Source organism: Trachypithecus francoisi, unplaced genomic scaffold, assembly GCF_009764315.1.
Source record: "Trachypithecus francoisi isolate TF-2019V2 unplaced genomic scaffold, Tfra_2.0 Lachesis_group8, whole genome shotgun sequence".
In the NCBI taxonomy this organism is placed as follows: Eukaryota; Metazoa; Chordata; class Mammalia; order Primates; family Cercopithecidae; genus Trachypithecus; species Trachypithecus francoisi.
In genome coordinates this window covers 1,345,053-1,361,650 of record NW_022681473.1, presented here as the reverse complement: position 1 = coordinate 1,361,650, position 16,598 = coordinate 1,345,053, and the positions used below count along the sequence as shown (strand labels likewise).

Genomic DNA, 16,598 nt, shown 5'->3' with positions numbered 1-16,598 from the left:
AGAGGCATCCGTGGGTGACAGTGAGCCAGACAGCTCGAAGAGCCTGCCTAGGTGTAAGGGGGAGACACAGTCCCATCCCCCCATGCTTGACAGTCCTGGCAGCTATCTCTGAAGGTCATGAGTCCCCATTTCTAGGTGCTGAGCAGAAGGTAACGTGGCGAGGATACTGTCAGTTGAGAGTTGGGGGTGGCCTGGGACTCCCTGGTCCCATCTGTGCTCAGGGACAGGAATGTGCTGTGTAGAGGCGCTGGGTATGGGAGCTCGTGTGTGTAAGGAGTCTGGAGCTGGCCCCTGGGGTACCAGAGTCCTGGGGTTCTCAGGGGATTCTGCACACAGAGGGCAAGGACGTGCGTGTACTCTGGTATACGTCCAGCACCACGTGTGTGCACACATTCACGTGTGGGTACTTGCACGCAGGGCAGGTGGATCGCGGGTAAGGGGCACCAGCCCAGTGTGTGTGGAGTGGGTGTGCAAAGGGGTGTGTTCTGGCACACCTAGAGGGCAGTGTGCACGCAGCACCAGAGCCAGGTGTGCTGTGTCCCAGGGGAGGGTGGCTACCTGGTGCCTCCTGGAAGGTGTGGGGCTGGGAGGAGCCTTCTTCTGACTTTGGACTTGGAAACTGCTTCCTCCTGGGCTCAAAGACCTTTGAGGAGGGTGTATGGGGCTGTGCCAGGGGGCATCCTGTCCGCGGCCCTGCCTCTCACCCCCAAGCTCTAGGCACTGGAATAGCAGGGCCACCGGTACTCAGGAGGGCTTGGCATGTGGGGCCGTGAAAGGAGAGGCGTGGGACCAACACCATTCACGTTTCCTTACCTCTGTTCCCACATGGCCAGTGCTGGCCCCACTGATCTGCACCAGGCTGTCGTTAGTGTCTCCATTCCCCACCCCACCCAACCTGCCTCATCCCTGGCATAGCTGGGCCCCGATCCTTAGCATCTGGGGAACCAGAGGTGAGGGACATGCCCCTCTGGGAGCTGTAGGTCCAAGGAGACCCTGTGAGGATGCTCTCCCAGAGGCCAGCACAGCACAGAGGCTTCCTACAGGAGGGGGCACCTGGTCTGCCCTTAGCAGTAGAGAAAGCCTCTGAGGGGGTGGGGAGCCAGTGAGCTGCAGGGAGGGTGCTGGGCACAGCAGGTACTGGGAGTGGGAAGGAAGGTTAGGACCAGGTAGGGCAGAGGAGCGGAGGGGCTGAGGACTGGGCTCTGCACTGCCGGGCACCTGCTGGGGTGGGTGGGAGAGAGCAGGGAGGGGCACGTGCCCACTCTGCAGAGGAGCCTGCTCCATGGTGGTGGCTGCCACAGGAGCAGCGGTTGCCTGGCACCTCTGCCGTTGCCATGGCGACAGTGGAGGTGCTAACTTGCTAATGAGTCCCCTTCGGCTGCAAATAACAATACTATTGTGGGTGATAGGCCCAGCTGCAGCTCAGGGTTGCTTGGGAGGCAGAGCAGGGACAGGTAAAGGCCGGGACCCATCCTCCCGCCCCTCCAGCCCCTGCCCACTGCCCTGCAGCTGGACTTGCCCTCCTCCCTCCCCTCCCTCTGGGTCTCAGGCCTGGCTGGCTGCACCGAGTCTCTCATGGCAGTGTCAGGACTCAAGGCTATATGAAGCCTAGGCCCTGGCTGCAGGGAGGGCGAGGGCCTCTTCTCACACCTGCCCTCCTCCCGCACTGGGCGGTGTTTGCTTCCGTTGTTTTCAGTGACAGAGAATCCACCACCACTTAACGGATGAGGACATTGAGGCCAGGGGCGGCTCCTCGAAGGACCCCCAGCCCAAGTGTCCTGCTACTGCAGCCTTCTCACTGTTCTGGGCCTCTGAGCTGGGCCCTTGGGTGTCGTATGGGGCACCTGGAGTTGCTGTCTCCCCAGGACCACACATCTGGGCCCTCGCCTCTCACCACCTGTGCAAGGCTCAGGTAGAACTCAGGAAGGACAAACAGCTCATTGAGGCTCTTCTGTAGGCAGTCAGGGACCCCCTTGGCAGGCAGAGACCCTCCACGGCAGGCAGGCAGCAGGCTCTTTTGCTGTTGAACTTGCTGGGTCTGGCCCTGGGAAGGTCTCCCAGGCCTCGTTCCCCACCCTGTGGTGGAGGCTGGAGCACCAGCCCAGGAACGGTGTCTGTCTGAGTGGGATCCTGAGGCCCCGCTGACCAGGTGCCACTGCAGTCCCTGGTGTCAGCTGTGGGGTCAGCTGAGGCTGCCCGTCCACAGCCAGGTGTTCCCCTGGCCTCTGGCAGCAGGATGGGTGGTGGGAATATGCACAGAGGCCTGGGCCTAGTCGAGGCGGGAGGGGCCAGGCAAGGGGCCAAGCTTGAAGTGTCTGGAGAAGGAGAGTATGTGTGAGGCTGGGACTCCTGGGCAGGTAGGAGCTGGGACCTGCCCCTCAGTGTGGAGTCGGGGCTGAGCCAGGGACGAGGTCCACACCAGCCTTGCACCTGCTGCTCTGTGAACTCTCCCATTGGCCCCTGCCAGCCTGGTAGCTGACCTGGAGAGTCCAGAAATGGTGGTGGCCTCTGTCCCCAGCCTGCTGTTGGCAGTGCACAGGTGTCCTCAGGGTGGCTCCCCCCAGTTCCCCCTGTGGCTGTGGGTTGGGGGTCTGAATTGCTGAGGGTCCACTGCCCACCGTAGCCCACTCTGCGCAGGGCCCAGGGTGCACCTATCTCCCAGCCTTCCCTCACTCCTGAGCTGGGTGGAGTAAACTTCCTGACTGGCTGGCAGCCGTGGGGGCACAAGGGAGATGACCTTGCAGGAACACCCAGTGCCTATCTGTGTGTGACCCAGGTGTGACCCAGGTCCCACCCTTGCCCCAAGCCTCAGTTTCCCCATAGTTGAAGCAAACTCATTGTCCTTACACTGTGTGCCTCCTAGGGGCTGTGAGTCTAAAGTGGACCCAGAGGAAGGCCAGTCTTGACAGGTGACAGGGAGATGGGGCCCAGCAGTGGGGCAATGACAGAGGCTTGTCACCAAGCCTGCAGGAGGGGCTTCCAGAGGCTCCATCCTCAAACATCCCTACTCCACCTGCCCACCTGGCAGTCTGCCTTTGCAGGCCATGCCAAGGGCTTGGTCCCTGCAGGGTCCCCGACACTGACCTTCTTCCTAGGACTGCCCCACCCCTCCCATCCTGGGCCCCATCAGCCCCTGAAGGGGCTCCCTAGACCCCAGGCTCCGCTGGGGGAGGGGCACTCTGTGGGTGCGACACTCCCCTGCAGGAGCTGGGCACTCATCCCCAGCAGGCACGTGGCTTGCACTAAACCTCAGCCTGCAGGCCAGGAGGGCAGCAGTGGCAAAAGAGTCTGCCCCCGTGCCCGAGCCCCTCCCGCACCCACCTGCCATCCAGCTGCCCCGGGGAGCCCACTCTCCAGTGGAGGCAGCCCCAAGGCCACCATCCACCAGGGGCTGGATTATCAGCTTATGGAGCTGCCCTGGAGTCAAGTCTCCAGGGATTGGACTCCCTGGGGAGTCCAGGGAGGGAGGGGCAGGTGTGAAGACAGCAAGCCCGGAGGAGGGCAGAGAGCTGGACCACGAGGGAGGGTGAGGCACCGTCCAGACCCCTGACTTGCTGGGGGTCCTGTGGTGGAAAAGATACAGAGGTCACAGCAGGGAGATGCCTGTGTCCCAGGGATGAGATGGAATGTTCTGGAATGCCTAAGGGTCGGTGAACCCCAGGGCCCACAGGAAGAACCCCTGGCCTCGTCCAGCCCTCAGACCCTTCCCTGTGGGGCCCATTTGCCCCCCTCTGCCTTGTTGCATCCTGCTGCTGGCCTTGTGACCTCGACGGGGTCTCTCCAGAGGGAGAAGGGTCCCCACGGGCACACGTTGGGCTTAGATGTCCTGGTGGGCGCAGGTCCCAGCTCCGATCTGTCCTGGGGAGCTTCTGGGTGCCACCCAGGGACCTGCAGCACTGCTGACCGTCCCCCTGTCCCTGCAGGTCCGGCACCATGTGCTAGGTCACTCCCAGCGCAAGGCCACACCTGGGCCGTTGGAGCAGCCCCCCCTCACTTCAGGGGTCACCTTCCCCAGCACCCATTGCCCCACCATGGCCGGGGACCGGCTCCCGAGGAAGGTTATGGACGCCAAGAAGCTGGCCAGCCTGCTGCGGGGCGGGCCTGGGGGGCCACTGGTCATCGACAGCCGCTCCTTCGTGGAGTACAACAGCTGGCATGTGCTCAGCTCCGTCAACATCTGCTGCTCCAAGCTGGTGAAGCGGCGGCTGCAGCAGGGCAAGGTGACCATTGCGGAACTCATCCAGCCGGCTGCACGCAGCCAGGTACCCAGCCCACTGCTCGCCAGGCGTGCACCACCTCCAGGGTCCATGGCTAAGGGGCCCTCAGCTCGGGCAGCACCCCCTCCTCTGCCCTCCGGTCCAAACTCGGCTCCTTGGGGTCACAGCCGGGGGCGTGTGGAGCAGCCTCCCGGCACTTGCCTCTCACCACTGCCTGTTGCTCCTGCTCAGGGCACCCCCACACACACCCCCGCAGCATTCCTCCGTACCCTCCCTCCAGGGCCTCCTCGCTCAGCTCCTGCACGGAGGTGCCGGGCCCTCCCCACGCAGATAGGACTGTGTGGCCGGCCCAGGTTCACAGAGCGGAGCCGTGAACAGAAGAGCAAGGTGTGACCACATGGCAGTGGGAGCAGCCCAGCTGGCCTGCACGGGACAGGGACAGCTGTGTGGTCCACTCCCCCTGCTGTGAGGACAGGAGGGGTGGTCAAAAGGCACACGTGAGCAGTCGGTATCCCTGTCCCACAGCTCCCCCCAGCCTGCAGAGTTTTCGGGGACCCAGAATTCTCTCTGTGGCCCCCCAGGAATGTCCTTCTGGGAAAGGACAGCTCATTCCGCCCATCAGGTGCAGCTGGCGAGGGGCCAGCAGGGCTGTTGACCTGTGAAGGTGGCGGCACCTCCTCTTTCCACTGCCTTGCAGGGGTACGAGGGAGACAAGCTCTTGGCACTGGAGGCTTTGAGAGGGGTCTGGGTCACTAATATGCCCTGTTCGGAACTGGGACATGGGAGGACTCAAGTGGGATGGCCACTGGCCAGGAGTCCACCCGCCCCAAGGCCAGAAGCTGCTCCCTTTGGCTTCCAACAAGGGGAATCCGGTGATTAATGACCCCCAGCGAGGACTCCCGGCAGAGTGCGATCCCATTGGCTGCCGATGACGTCACCCCAGCCTGGGGTTGGCGGCTCAGCTGGCTTAAGGGCTGAGTGTGCTTTCAGGGCGGGGGCATCGGTGCTGTCTGAGCAAAAGCCACTCAACATCTGGGCCGGCCCTTGGGGTGGGGGAGGAGGGTAGGAGGAACTCAGCTTCCAGCTACTGCCTCCGGAATTGGTGCAGGGGCCTGGGGTCCTGCTGGAGCCCTCTGTTTCTCGGCTGGGGGTTGGGGAGGGGATAGGGTGGGGAGCAGAATTGCTGGCTGCAGAGTTAGCCCCACTGAGAGCCCACACCCAAAGGCATCTGTCTCTGGAATCCCTGAAGTGGGCCGAGCTTCCCTGTCCCTCCATCACCTCAGGAACCAGCCAGGTCCTATGCTGGGCTCCCACTGCACTCACCTGTGTCTCCTCCACACGGGCCTGGCCCAGAGTACCCGTGCCCTTCACCCATGTGCCTGGCATGGGGGCACAGCTGCGCAGGGCAGGAGCCCATCCCTCCCGGCCCCCGTGGCCTGCTGTGTGGTGTGGGTGTGTGCACCTGGGCCTCTGGCAGATAGAGAGTGTGTGAGGTGTGTGACCGCACCTGCCCTCCCCTCCAGGCAGCAAGGTGACAGCTGCCTGCCTCCCATCACGTGATGCCCTTACTATTCCCTTGGGCCAGTGCGGCTGGGACAGGGCCAGGGCATCGAGAGGTGGAGGCAGCATGCTGACCTCTGCCCCATGGCCCCCAGGTGGAGGCCACAGAGCCACAGGACGTGGTAGTCTATGACCAGAGCACGCGGGACGCCAGCGTGCTGGCCGCAGACAGCTTCCTCTCCATCCTGCTGAGCAAGCTGGACGGCTGCTTCGACAGCGTGGCCATCCTCACGGGTGAGTCTGGGACCCATGCCTCCCTGAGGCACTCGCTCCGCCAGCAGTGGGCCTGGGGCTGGGGCGCCAGGGAGGCGTCTGCTGGGCACGGGGGCATCTCCGTCATACATCTGTGGTTCTTTTTTTTTTTTTTTTTTTGAGAAGGAGTCTCACTCTGCCGCCCAGGCTGGAGTGCAGTGGCGTGATCTCGGCTCACTGCAAGCTCTGCCTCCCGGATTCACGCCATTCTCCTGCCTCAGCCTCCCGAGTAGCTGGGACTACAGGCATCCGCCACCACGCCCGGCTAATTTTTTGTATTTTTAGTAGAGACGGGGTTTCACCAGGATGGTCTTGATCTCCTGACCTCGTGATCCGCCCGCCTCGGCCTCCCAAAGTGCTGGGATTATAGGCGTGAGCCACCATGCCCGGCCACATCTGTGGTTCTTGAGGCCCCACCATCCTCTCCCCAGGACCCCCACACTTCAGGACCCACCAATGAGTCTATCCTCAACACAGAAGGACACCTCACAGGACAGCTGGCTCCGGAGGTGTAGGGCGAGGCATGCGGGCTGGGAGCCCCTCCCCCTCCCGGAGCTCCCGTCAGAAGCGGGAGGCAGAGGCCCCGTCCTGTGGAAACTCAGTTGGAGCTGTGGGGTCCCGAGGAAGTCCCCCTGCCCCCAAAAACCCAGCTAAGTGCAGGTTGCCTGGCAACAGCCTGGCATCAAGGCTGCTGCCTGGGTCCCAGCAGACAGCCTCTAGGGATCCCTGTGGCCCAAAAGCAGCCTGGGCAACTGGCCCTAAGCCCTGGAGGCAGGAAAGCCACCTCCCTACACATACTGATACACATTTACACACACACTCACACTCACACACACGTGTACTCACATACACAGTCATATACGCACACTCATACACTCACACACACACACGTATACTCACATACACAGTCACATACGCACACTCATACGCTCACACACACAAACACCATACACTCGCACTCTCACACTCACACATATGCACACTCAAATACACTCACACACACGCACACACATATACTCACACATACACACGCGCACTCATACATACATACACACACATGCACACATACACATATACACTCACACTCACACATACGCACACATACACACACTGACACATTGACACATACACATGCATACTCATACACACACATACACTCATACACACTCACATTCACTCATACACACGCATACTCATACACTCACACACACACAGCACACTCATATACACACATACACTCACACACACACATACTCATACACTCACACACATACACTCACACAGCACACTCATATACACACATACACTCACACTCACTCACACTCACACACTCACATACACTCACACACACACACTCACATACACTCACACACACACGCACACACACACACTCGTGGTCCCAGAGGGCTCTTTCTTCCCTTGGGCCGCGACTGAGGGTGTGTCTGTAGAATCCACTTCCTGGGGCCGACCCAGAGCCAGGTGGAGCTGACCTGTCCCAGGGACGTGCACCCTCCCCCACCCAAGTCTGGGGTCTTTGTCTAGGCTCCTGCCACCTGGCCTGGGCTACCAGGGTCTGTGCCAGGCAAGCAGAGGGCATGGGAGACTGTGGGGTGCAGGTGCGGTGGGGTGAGGAGTGGACAGCCAAGCCGGGCCCTTGGCCCTGCGTCCAGTGAAAGCAGGTGCTTTCAACCCAGCCTGAGAGCAGCTGTAGGTGGATGAGGGGGTAACAGCCACTTTGACCAGGCCGACCTCCCGAGATGCCATATCCTGGGACCTGAAGGGCACCCGGAGGCTCAAGGGTGGTCTGGTGTTCTGGGCAAGAGCATCAAGGTCAGGCTCCCTCCCCACCTGTCTGTGTGTGAGTCCAGCACCCTGCAGTGCTGTGTGGTCCTGGTCATGGTCAGAGGGTGTCTGTGCATCTGTGCATGACTCTGGGCGTCTGGCGACCAGCATCTGCCTCTGCGTGTGTATATGTGAGCATGTGTGTGCATGTATGTGTGCATGTATGTGTGTGCAAGTACGTGTGTGCATGTGCGTGTGTGTATGCATGTATGTACATGTATGTACATGCAGGTATATTTGTGTATATACTCGCCTGTGTTTGGGTGAGATTTGGTTTTTGTATACATATGTGTGAACTCTCAGAACCAGAAGCCATAGAATGATGCACTCTGATCCAACCTTCATCCCTTAGGTTAAGTTTGAGGGTGGAACTGGTGGGTAGGGGAGGGGAGAGAGACTAGTTTGGGGCTTTTTACAACACACCAGGTGTAACAGGACCCCTCCAAAGGGCCAGTTTGCTGCCCTAGCCAGGAATGGGAGCCAGGAGGCCCTTCTTGGAGGTTGAGAAGGGTCCCAGAGGGGCACCTCCCTACCCCCAGGCGAATGCCAGGAAAGTCCCCAGCTTGGAAGGGCCTGTCTCCCTCGAGGCCAGAGTGGGACGGTTTGCGGGGTGGGGCCCTCACCCAGCACTGGTGGGTTGGACAGCATGGGTGTGCAGGTGGGTGTGGGTGTGGGTGTGGGCATGGGAGGGGCCGGGCCTGGGCTGGGATTTGCCAGGAGGGCACTCCCGGGGCCTGGTCATGCCCGCCCACTCTCGGGACCCTCTGAGCTGCCTTTCTGTGCTGACATCTGCCCTGCAAGGTTGAGGCTGTGTCCTTTTTCTCCAGAAGCGCAGCTGCCAAGGAGCCCCAGGGCCCATGGTGTAGCGTGGGTTCATGGCAGCACCCAAGCCGCCCCACGGGCTGTGCCCTCAGACTCCCTCCCTCCCTGTGGTGGGCACAGTCCCTGCTCTGGCTGGCTCTTTGAAGAACCAGGGAGAGTGGGGAAGAATATATTGGGTGGGGCAGGGGTGCTGCCCGTCACCCAGGAGAAAGGACATTCCAGGATCCCGCAGCATAAGTGACACAGTTCCTTGGCCCATTTGCGGGGACAGTAGAGGCCGGAACGTGAGGAACAAGCCTCTGTCCTCCCCACAACAGGGCAGGTTTGCGGGAAGCGGGAGAGAGTGATGGAACAGGCCGTGCTGGGGTCCCAGGACTGCTGTGAACCCCACCTCCCCCTGCCACTCCTCTTCCCCCACTCCAGCTGTGCTGCTCACAATGCTGGGGGCAAGCAGCACGGGATGGGAGAGGGGCCTGGCCCTTTAAGCAGCAGCCCGCAGTCGGCCTTGGAGCCTCCGCCGGGCAACTGCACTGCAAGTGGGTGGGGTGGCGGCCCCCGCCCTGGCGGGGAGTCCAGGGGTCATGGAGGTGGCGGGCAGAAGCGCTTGCAGGATCTCCCAGGTGGCATGGGGCGGGCACATTTTCTGGTATACACGCCTTTTTTCAAGTCTAGGATTTCATTGTGAGTAGCAGGTGAACTGCAGGCACTACCCCAGCAACCCCCGAGTCAGGGAACAGGGATACTGGGAAGGGGCCTTTGGAGATGCCTGGGGGGAGGGGTGCCTCCCCAGGGCCCAAAGCGTGCTGGGACCTACAAAGGGTCCACTGAACCCCAACACCCCTCACTTATTACTCACCCCCAGAGCCTGGGTGGTTCTGACATCCCTGAAGCCTCGGTCCCTGCTAGGCCTGGCATCCACAGTGGGGTCTGTAGGGACATCCACACTACCTGCTCCACCTGGGGAGGTCCTGGGAAGCTTCCCGGGGAATTGCTGCCACAGCTGTCAGGTCTCTGCACCTGTCCAGAGACTTCCCTGCCTTGATCTCCTTTGAAAGAGGTGGGAGGGTTCTGATGGAATCCCGCCCCCCCCAACACCACCACCTCCTTTGGCCAGGCCCTGGAGAAAGCAGAGAGTAAGGCACAAAATCCCTGGGAAAGGCACGGGGAGGAGGAGAGGCAGCAGGTGCCAGAGGAGTCTGCAGGGAAGTGGTGCAGCCCCTCCCCCTCCCTAGGGCTGTCCTGCAGCAGGAACATCCAGGGCTCCCCCAGCTCAGAACAGTGAGCGGAAGCTACAGTGCCCGGCCCGGCCTCTGCTCAGGGGAACCTGCAAGCTGGGGCGTCGTTGGTGACAAGTCACCTACCTGCTTCCCCCTGTCCAGCCAGCAGATTCCCACAGAAGGGACTGTTCCTCGAAGGCTGCTGCCTCAACCCACCCAGCCTGGAGCTTCTCCCATCTCCACAGTCCCCAGCGTCACGCCCTTTTTAGGGACACGGGGAGCTGGCACAGCAGGCGTTCTGGTTAGGGGTTTGCACACACTCACCTATCCTCAGGAGTTATCCAGGGTGGCTGTACTCCACCCAGCAGGGGAGGATGGAGAGCGGAGGAGCCCTGGGGGCACGCGGGGCAGGCAGCGGGCACCCACTGCACATGTGGCACCAGCCTCTTCTGCAAACCAGGACAAAAGAGAGCCCTGGGGTTCCCAGGCCCTGAGCTCCCGCAGTCACTCCCCTGCCTCGTACGGTGGGATAGGGCAGGCCTCAGCCCAGCTGCCTCAGGCTCTGCACAAGCAGGAGCTGGCTTGCCATGGGGCTCGTGTCCTGGGAGGTGTCCCCGGGGCGGTGCTGGGCCGTGCTGGCCCCACCCTCCCAAGAGCTGGCAGCCACCAGGTGGGTGCTGCCCAGTTTCTGGTCCACATCGGTGGTCACCCCAACCAGGTCAGGGGCAGCCAGGTCCGTTCTCACCATGTGTCTTCGTGCTCATTATCTTCTTGGAGCCTCACGATGCCGTGCGGCAGGCAGGAGGAGGAAGCAGAGACCAGCGCCAAGGTGTGCACTGCCCATGGTCACTGAGTCAGACATCCAGGGATTCACACCCAGTCTTTCCAGCTGGTGCAGGGCAGAGGATTTCCTCCCACCAGCCTGTGGCCTCGGACTTGGACGTGTGTGGAAGGCAGCAGCACACGCCGGTCACGTGTGCAGTGGGTGCCCACTACCTGCCCCGCGTGCCCCCAGTGCCCAGGGCTCTTGCACTCTCCGTCCTCCTCTGCTGGGTGGAGTAGAGCCATAACCAGATGGCAAATGCCCCCAGGGCTGTGCCAAGGTGATGTCATGCCTGGGGATGGGGAGGGCCTCTCGGAAGCCCTGGCCTCCTGGTCCTGGCACCTAAGCCCAGGCCTGGGGCTCCCAGCCAGCTGGAGGCAGGGAGGCATTGCATCAGCGCAGGGGAGGAGGAAGGCCCAGCCTGGCTCCAGGCCTTGGGTATGGGAGACGGGGGTGCTCACGAGGGCCTCTCCTCTGGGCTGTGTGACCCACACCCTTGGCAGGAGACTGCTGTGACCTCTGAGCCTGCCCCTGCCTGGGCCTAGCGCGTGCCGCGCTGGCCAGCCACCTCAACCCCACCTTTACCGGCATCATAGCAGCGTCCTCAGCTGGGTCAGCCCCTAATTAGCGTGAGGAGGAATGTGGGCGTAGGTGCGGGCTGTAAATGTGTGGCAGCACCCCCTCCCCCACCGTGGCCAGAGCAGGTGCTCTGCCAGAGGCTTGCTGGCTGGGCTCAGGCTCGGATCTGAGCTGGGTGTGACTGATCCTCAGCAGTAGATGGGGTGCCCTAGGTGGACAGGGAGGCCTAGGTGTTCTCTCAACCCACCTGACAGACCTCCTCCTACAGGGGGCTTCGCCACCTTCTCCTCCTGCTTCCCCGGCCTCTGCGAGGGCAAGCCTGCTGCCCTGCTACCCATGAGCCTCTCCCAGCCCTGCCTGCCCGTGCCGAGCGTGGGCCTGACCCGCATCCTGCCTCACCTCTACCTAGGCTCGCAGAAAGACGTCCTGAACAAGGTGTGTGTGCAGTGGAGTTGGGGGGTGGTCCATGGGAAAGGGGCAGGAGCTCCAGAGGCAGCTTGGCAGCAGAGTGGGGAATGAGGGAGGAAAGGAGCTGAAGGCAGTGGATGAGCTGGGTGTGGGAGAAGCATGGGTGGGGGCCCAGGAGGACCCCAGGTTCCCCACCCATGCCCCCAGCAGGACCACAGCAGGGCTTGGGGGAGGGCCCAGCAGGGCTTGGGGGAGGAGCGGGAAGCTGGCATGCTAAGCTTCGGATGTCACTGGGCCCCTGGCCAACTCTGAAAGAATCCCGTGTTTTAAAAATGGTGACGAGGGAAAAGGGTAAAAGCCACCACCCAGGCAACCATAAAATTCCTAGGAGCCCACCACTGGCCATGGGTGGGGCCTGCAGATGGAGGCCAGCCATGCCCGCACCCCCCGCACAGGCCCAGGGTGCCAGGGTGGACCAGAGAGGCCTCCTGGGCCCGCCCCTGGATACACTGGGATCCGGGACAGGTTCCAAGGCTCCCAGGACCACCCCAGGATTCTAAAGGCCCTCCTGACGGCAGAGCAGGAAAAGCCTCCACCTTCACTCCCACACCACGCTTCTCCCACCCCTTCCAACCCGTCCTCCCGCCCCTCCAGGATCTGATGACGCAGAATGGAATAAGCTACGTCCTCAACGCCAGCAACTCCTGCCCCAAGCCTGACTTCATCTGCGAGAGCCGCTTCATGAGGGTCCCCATCAATGACAACTACTGTGAAAAACTGCTGCCCTGGCTGGACAAGTCCATCGAGTTCATTGGTGAGTCTGCGGCGGGCGGAGGGCGGGGGCCTGGCTAGAGGAAGGCTAGAACTGGGCGTGGCCACAGGCACAGGCGGGGTCCCGGGGAAGTAGCCTGAACTGTTGGCAGTCAGGCAGGTGGGGTTCCCTACCTGGGCCAGGGAGAAGCTGTGCAGGCTTAGCCCTCACCTGGCCCCCATGGCCCACCTGCCCAGATAAAGCCAAGCTCTCCAGCTGCCAAGTCATCGTCCATTGTCTGGCCGGCATCTCTCGTTCTGCCACCATCGCCATCGCCTACATCATGAAGACCATGGGCATGTCCTCCGATGACGCCTACAGGTACTGCCTTCCCCAGTCACACACTCGTGACTCACGGCGTCACCTCCCTTCCCTCGGCTGCTCAGTTGCACCAGAATGGCCCCACTGTCCAGGACCCCTGGCAAGGGAGTAGGGCCTGAGAGCAGCCTGGCGCACATGAGCTCATGGGTGCCCAGCGGGTGGCGTCAGGTGGGCAGCCTGGCCCTGGCGGGCGCCTGGGACTAAGCCTACCGCCCCCCACCCCCCGCAGGTTCGTGAAGGACAGGCGCCCATCCATCTCGCCCAACTTCAACTTCCTGGGCCAGCTGCTGGAGTACGAGCGCAGCCTGAAGCTGCTGGCCGCCCTGCAGAGCGACGCGGGCACCCCCTCAGGGACGCCGGAGCCTCCGCCCAGCCCTGCCGCCGGGCCCCCGCTGCCACGGCTGCCACCACCTACCTCAGAGAGCGCTGCCACCGGGAATGCGGCTGCCAGGGAGGGCGGCCTGAGCACGGCCGGGGAGCCCTCTGCGCCCCCCACGCCCCCGGCCACCAGCGCGCTGCAGCAGGGCCTGCGGCGCCTGCACCTCTCCTCGGACCGCCTGCAGGACACCAACCGCCTCAAGCGCTCCTTCTCGCTGGACATCAAGTCGGCCTACGCCCCCAGCAGGCGGCCTGACGGCCCCGGGCCCCCCGACCCCGGCGAGGCCCCGAAACTCTGCAAGCTGGACAGCCCATCGGGGACCGCGCTGGGCCTGCCCTCGCCCAGCCCGGACAGCCCGGACGCCGCACCCGAGGCGCGCCCACGGCCCCGCCGGCGACCCCGGCCCCCCGCCGGCTCCCCCGCACGCTCCCCCGCGCACAGCCTCGGCCTGAACTTTGGCGACGCGGCCCGGCAGACTCCGCGGCACGGCCTCTCGGCCCTGTCGGCGCCCGGGCTGCCCGGTCCTGGCCAGCCAGCCGGCCCCGGGGCCTGGGCACCGCCGCTCGACTCCCCGGGCACGCCCTCGCCCGACGGGCCCTGGTGCTTCAGCCCCGAGGGCGCGCAGGGGGCGGGCGGGGTGCTGTTTGCGCCCTTCGGCCGGGTGGGCGCCCCGGGACCGGGCGGCGGCAGCAGCGACCTGCGGCGGCGGGAGGCAGCGAGGGCTGAGCCCCGGGACGCGCGGACCGGCTGGCCGGACGAGCCGGCCCCGGAGACGCAGTTCAAGCGCCGCAGCTGCCAGATGGAGTTCGAGGAGGGCATGGTGGAGGGGCGTGCGCGCGGCGAGGAGCTGGCCGCCCTGGGCAAGCAGGCAAGCTTCTCGGGCAGCGTGGAGATCATCGAGGTGTCCTGACCCCTCCGCTGCCCTCGGCTCCGCCGCCCGCAGTCGGGCCCGTTATAAATATATATTATATATAATGCAAAGAAAGGTAAATGGTTTTACTGGGATTTTTATCGAGAAGTAAATATTTCGATTTTTTATTTATTTAAGCTGTTCATTCTGGCAATGATTTGGCAACAGTGCGGGTGGTCCTCGAGCTCTATTTTTACTGTCTGGTATTTAAACTGAAAAACACGTTTCTAAGCAATACGAGGCCACCTTCAGTCGCAAGCTGGGTGCCAGGCCTGGGGCCCCTCCCAGTTCCCCCGCCCCAGGAAACACTGCTGACCTTTGCAAAGGCTGCCGAGCTTTCGTGCACTTTTTACATAAGAAAAAGGTGAAAAAAAGGAAAAAAAAAAAAAACTTCTTTGCCACAAACTGAGCCGCAGAACCCCCCTTTTTCCCCACCCACCTCTCCTGCTCTCTCCCTTCTCTGCGCCAGCCTAGGGCTCTGCACCAAAGCCATAGGTTGGGGGAGTAGGAGCTGGTGTGCCCCGGAGTGGTGCGGCCAACCCTCCACCAGCTCCAGGCACCAAATCTTGGTGGCAGGGAGGGCACCCCGCTGCCTGTTGCCCCAGAGCTGTTCCTTGGCAGGGGAGGACAGGCATTAGGCCCCATGGTGCCAGGGTGTTCAGAGAGGCTGAGGAATAGAACAGTGTGGGTAGGGGCTTGGGGCAGGGGGTTCTGGAGTGTCAGATGAGGTGGAGGCCAGGGGAGGACAGGGGTGTTAGTGCTCCCAACTCCTTCCAGAGCCCCAGTCCAGCCACAGAGTGGCTCAGAAAGGCCATTAAGAGGGCTGCGGCCGGCCCTCCTCCCTTGCCCATGCCCCTAGAGCTGCCTCTCGGGCAGGGTGGCACCACTGCAGGAGAGGAGCTTGGCCTCTGGGAGTCAGGCAGGAGGGGCCTCCTGGCTAGCCAGTGCTGGCTCCACTGGGCAGGGAGCCCTGGACCCCCAGGTATGAGGAGGGGGTGGGCTTAGAGTCCTGTTCCAGGTCCATCCCCCACCTAGCAAGGCCCCAGGCAGAACGTGGAATTCAGGCTCACCTGCAGGCTGAGGGGTTCCATAAGCAGGTGCTGCTCGCACAGGGAGTTCAGGCGCCAGCCAAGCCCCTGTGCTGCTGTGACAGGCCTGCTTCACTTAGGGAGCGCTGCCTCAAGGCAGATAAAGCTCCCTTGTTTGCCCCGACCCCCAAGGGGGCCTCTCAAGAGAGAAACTCCCGTTCACCCCTTTCCCAGGGCACTCACTCTCTAGGTGGCATGCCAGCCCCCAAACACAGGCGGCTTTTGGGCCCAGGTGGGTCAGCCTGCTGCCCCTGCCCTATACCCTCTCAGGCGGTTAGGACCCCTGCTCTTCAGATGTCCGAGGGTCTAGGAGTGGGGCCAGTCACCACGGGAAGAGGCCAGGGGCTTGGCAGGAGAGGCGGCCCAGGTAGGACCCAGTCCTGAGTCCAGAGCAGGGCCAGGGAGGCGCCCACCCCGCCCCGGCCAGCCGCCTTCTCTGTTGTTTCTTCTATTTGTTCTTCTTTTCACCCACAGCCCTGTGTTCCTGTCATCCCTCCTTTCAGCAAAAGTCCTGTTCCCGTTCCCTCTGTCCCCACCCACTCCTGTTCCCCAAGAAAATAAGCTATCATTGTTGTATTTGCAATCTATGGATTAGAGGTTTAAGTATTTATTATTATTGGTTAATTATTATTAATTATGTAAATTTGCCTCCCGTCTGTCGCATTGGGTTTCTGAGGAGACCCTGGGTGAGGAGGATGCACTGGCTCCCCGCTTCTCGCCCCCCACCCCCGTGCTGTCCAGGAGGCAGTGGTCTGGGGCCACTGGTTGGGCCCCCCTCCTCCTTCCCTTGTCCCTTCTCCAGGCTGTGGGGTGGGGTCCTGTCTGTCTCAGTCTGTCTCTGCTCCCACTCTTGAGGCACTGGTCACCCCAAAGTGAGCTGCCAGGGTGGGGAAGAAGGTCTTGTGTTGGCCACTGCCTCCTCCAGTGCTGCGGGAGGTGGGCTGGGGCCCCACCTGCTGGCTTCCTCCCGACCGAGCCCTGAGTCCTTTTCAAGCCTCTTTCCCGCCCCTCCCACCTGGCCACTGCCTCCTCCAGTGCTGCGGGAGGTAGGCCAGGGCCCCACCTGGTGGCTTTCTCCCCACTGGGCCCTGAGTCCTCTCCAAGCCTCTCTCCCACCCCTGTCACCTGGCCACTGCCTGGCATTGGGATCGCCCCACAATGGACCCGGCCCCTCCTGTTATTTGCTGGGAAGTCCAGCAGAGGAGAGGGTGCAGGTCCCCCGCCGAGCCTCCAGTCTCTGTGGACTGTGCTGCCGGCCCTTCCGCACCCCCTTAGAGCCCCTCCCGCCGCGGCTGCACCTTCCGCTCCGGGCCCCTCCCTTTGTATTTGGAGACAATGTGTTGTAATAAAGCTTAAAGTGGATGTTTTC

General features: G+C 62.5%; 1 protein-coding gene and 1 pseudogene across 6 annotated transcripts in view; both read left to right on the top strand.

Moving 5' to 3' along the window:
• The window catches only part of DUSP8 (dual specificity phosphatase 8), a 19,520-nt gene extending 2,922 nt beyond the window's left edge, over positions 1–16,598 (top strand). For 2 of the 5 annotated variants that reach the window (XM_033206469.1, XM_033206468.1), the window contains exons 2-7: positions 3,924–4,262; positions 5,873–6,011; positions 11,581–11,747; positions 12,375–12,534; positions 12,729–12,852; positions 13,082–16,598. In XM_033206469.1, coding sequence (XP_033062360.1) covers positions 4,032–4,262; positions 5,873–6,011; positions 11,581–11,747; positions 12,375–12,534; positions 12,729–12,852; positions 13,082–14,141 — 1,881 coding nt within the window. In that variant the 5' untranslated portion in view covers positions 3,924–4,031 and the 3' untranslated portion in view covers positions 14,142–16,598. Of the gene's footprint in view, positions 1–1,168; positions 4,263–5,872; positions 6,012–11,580; positions 11,748–12,374; positions 12,535–12,728; positions 12,853–13,081 lie in introns of those variants that run through there. The other 3 variants (XM_033206467.1, XM_033206466.1, XM_033206465.1) reach the window with 3 other exon arrangements.
• Positions 14,785–16,598, top strand: LOC117080537 (annotated as a pseudogene). The gene is made up of 2 exons (XR_004435886.1): positions 14,785–14,829; positions 15,083–16,598. The product of XR_004435886.1 is annotated as an uncharacterized LOC117080537 (transcript).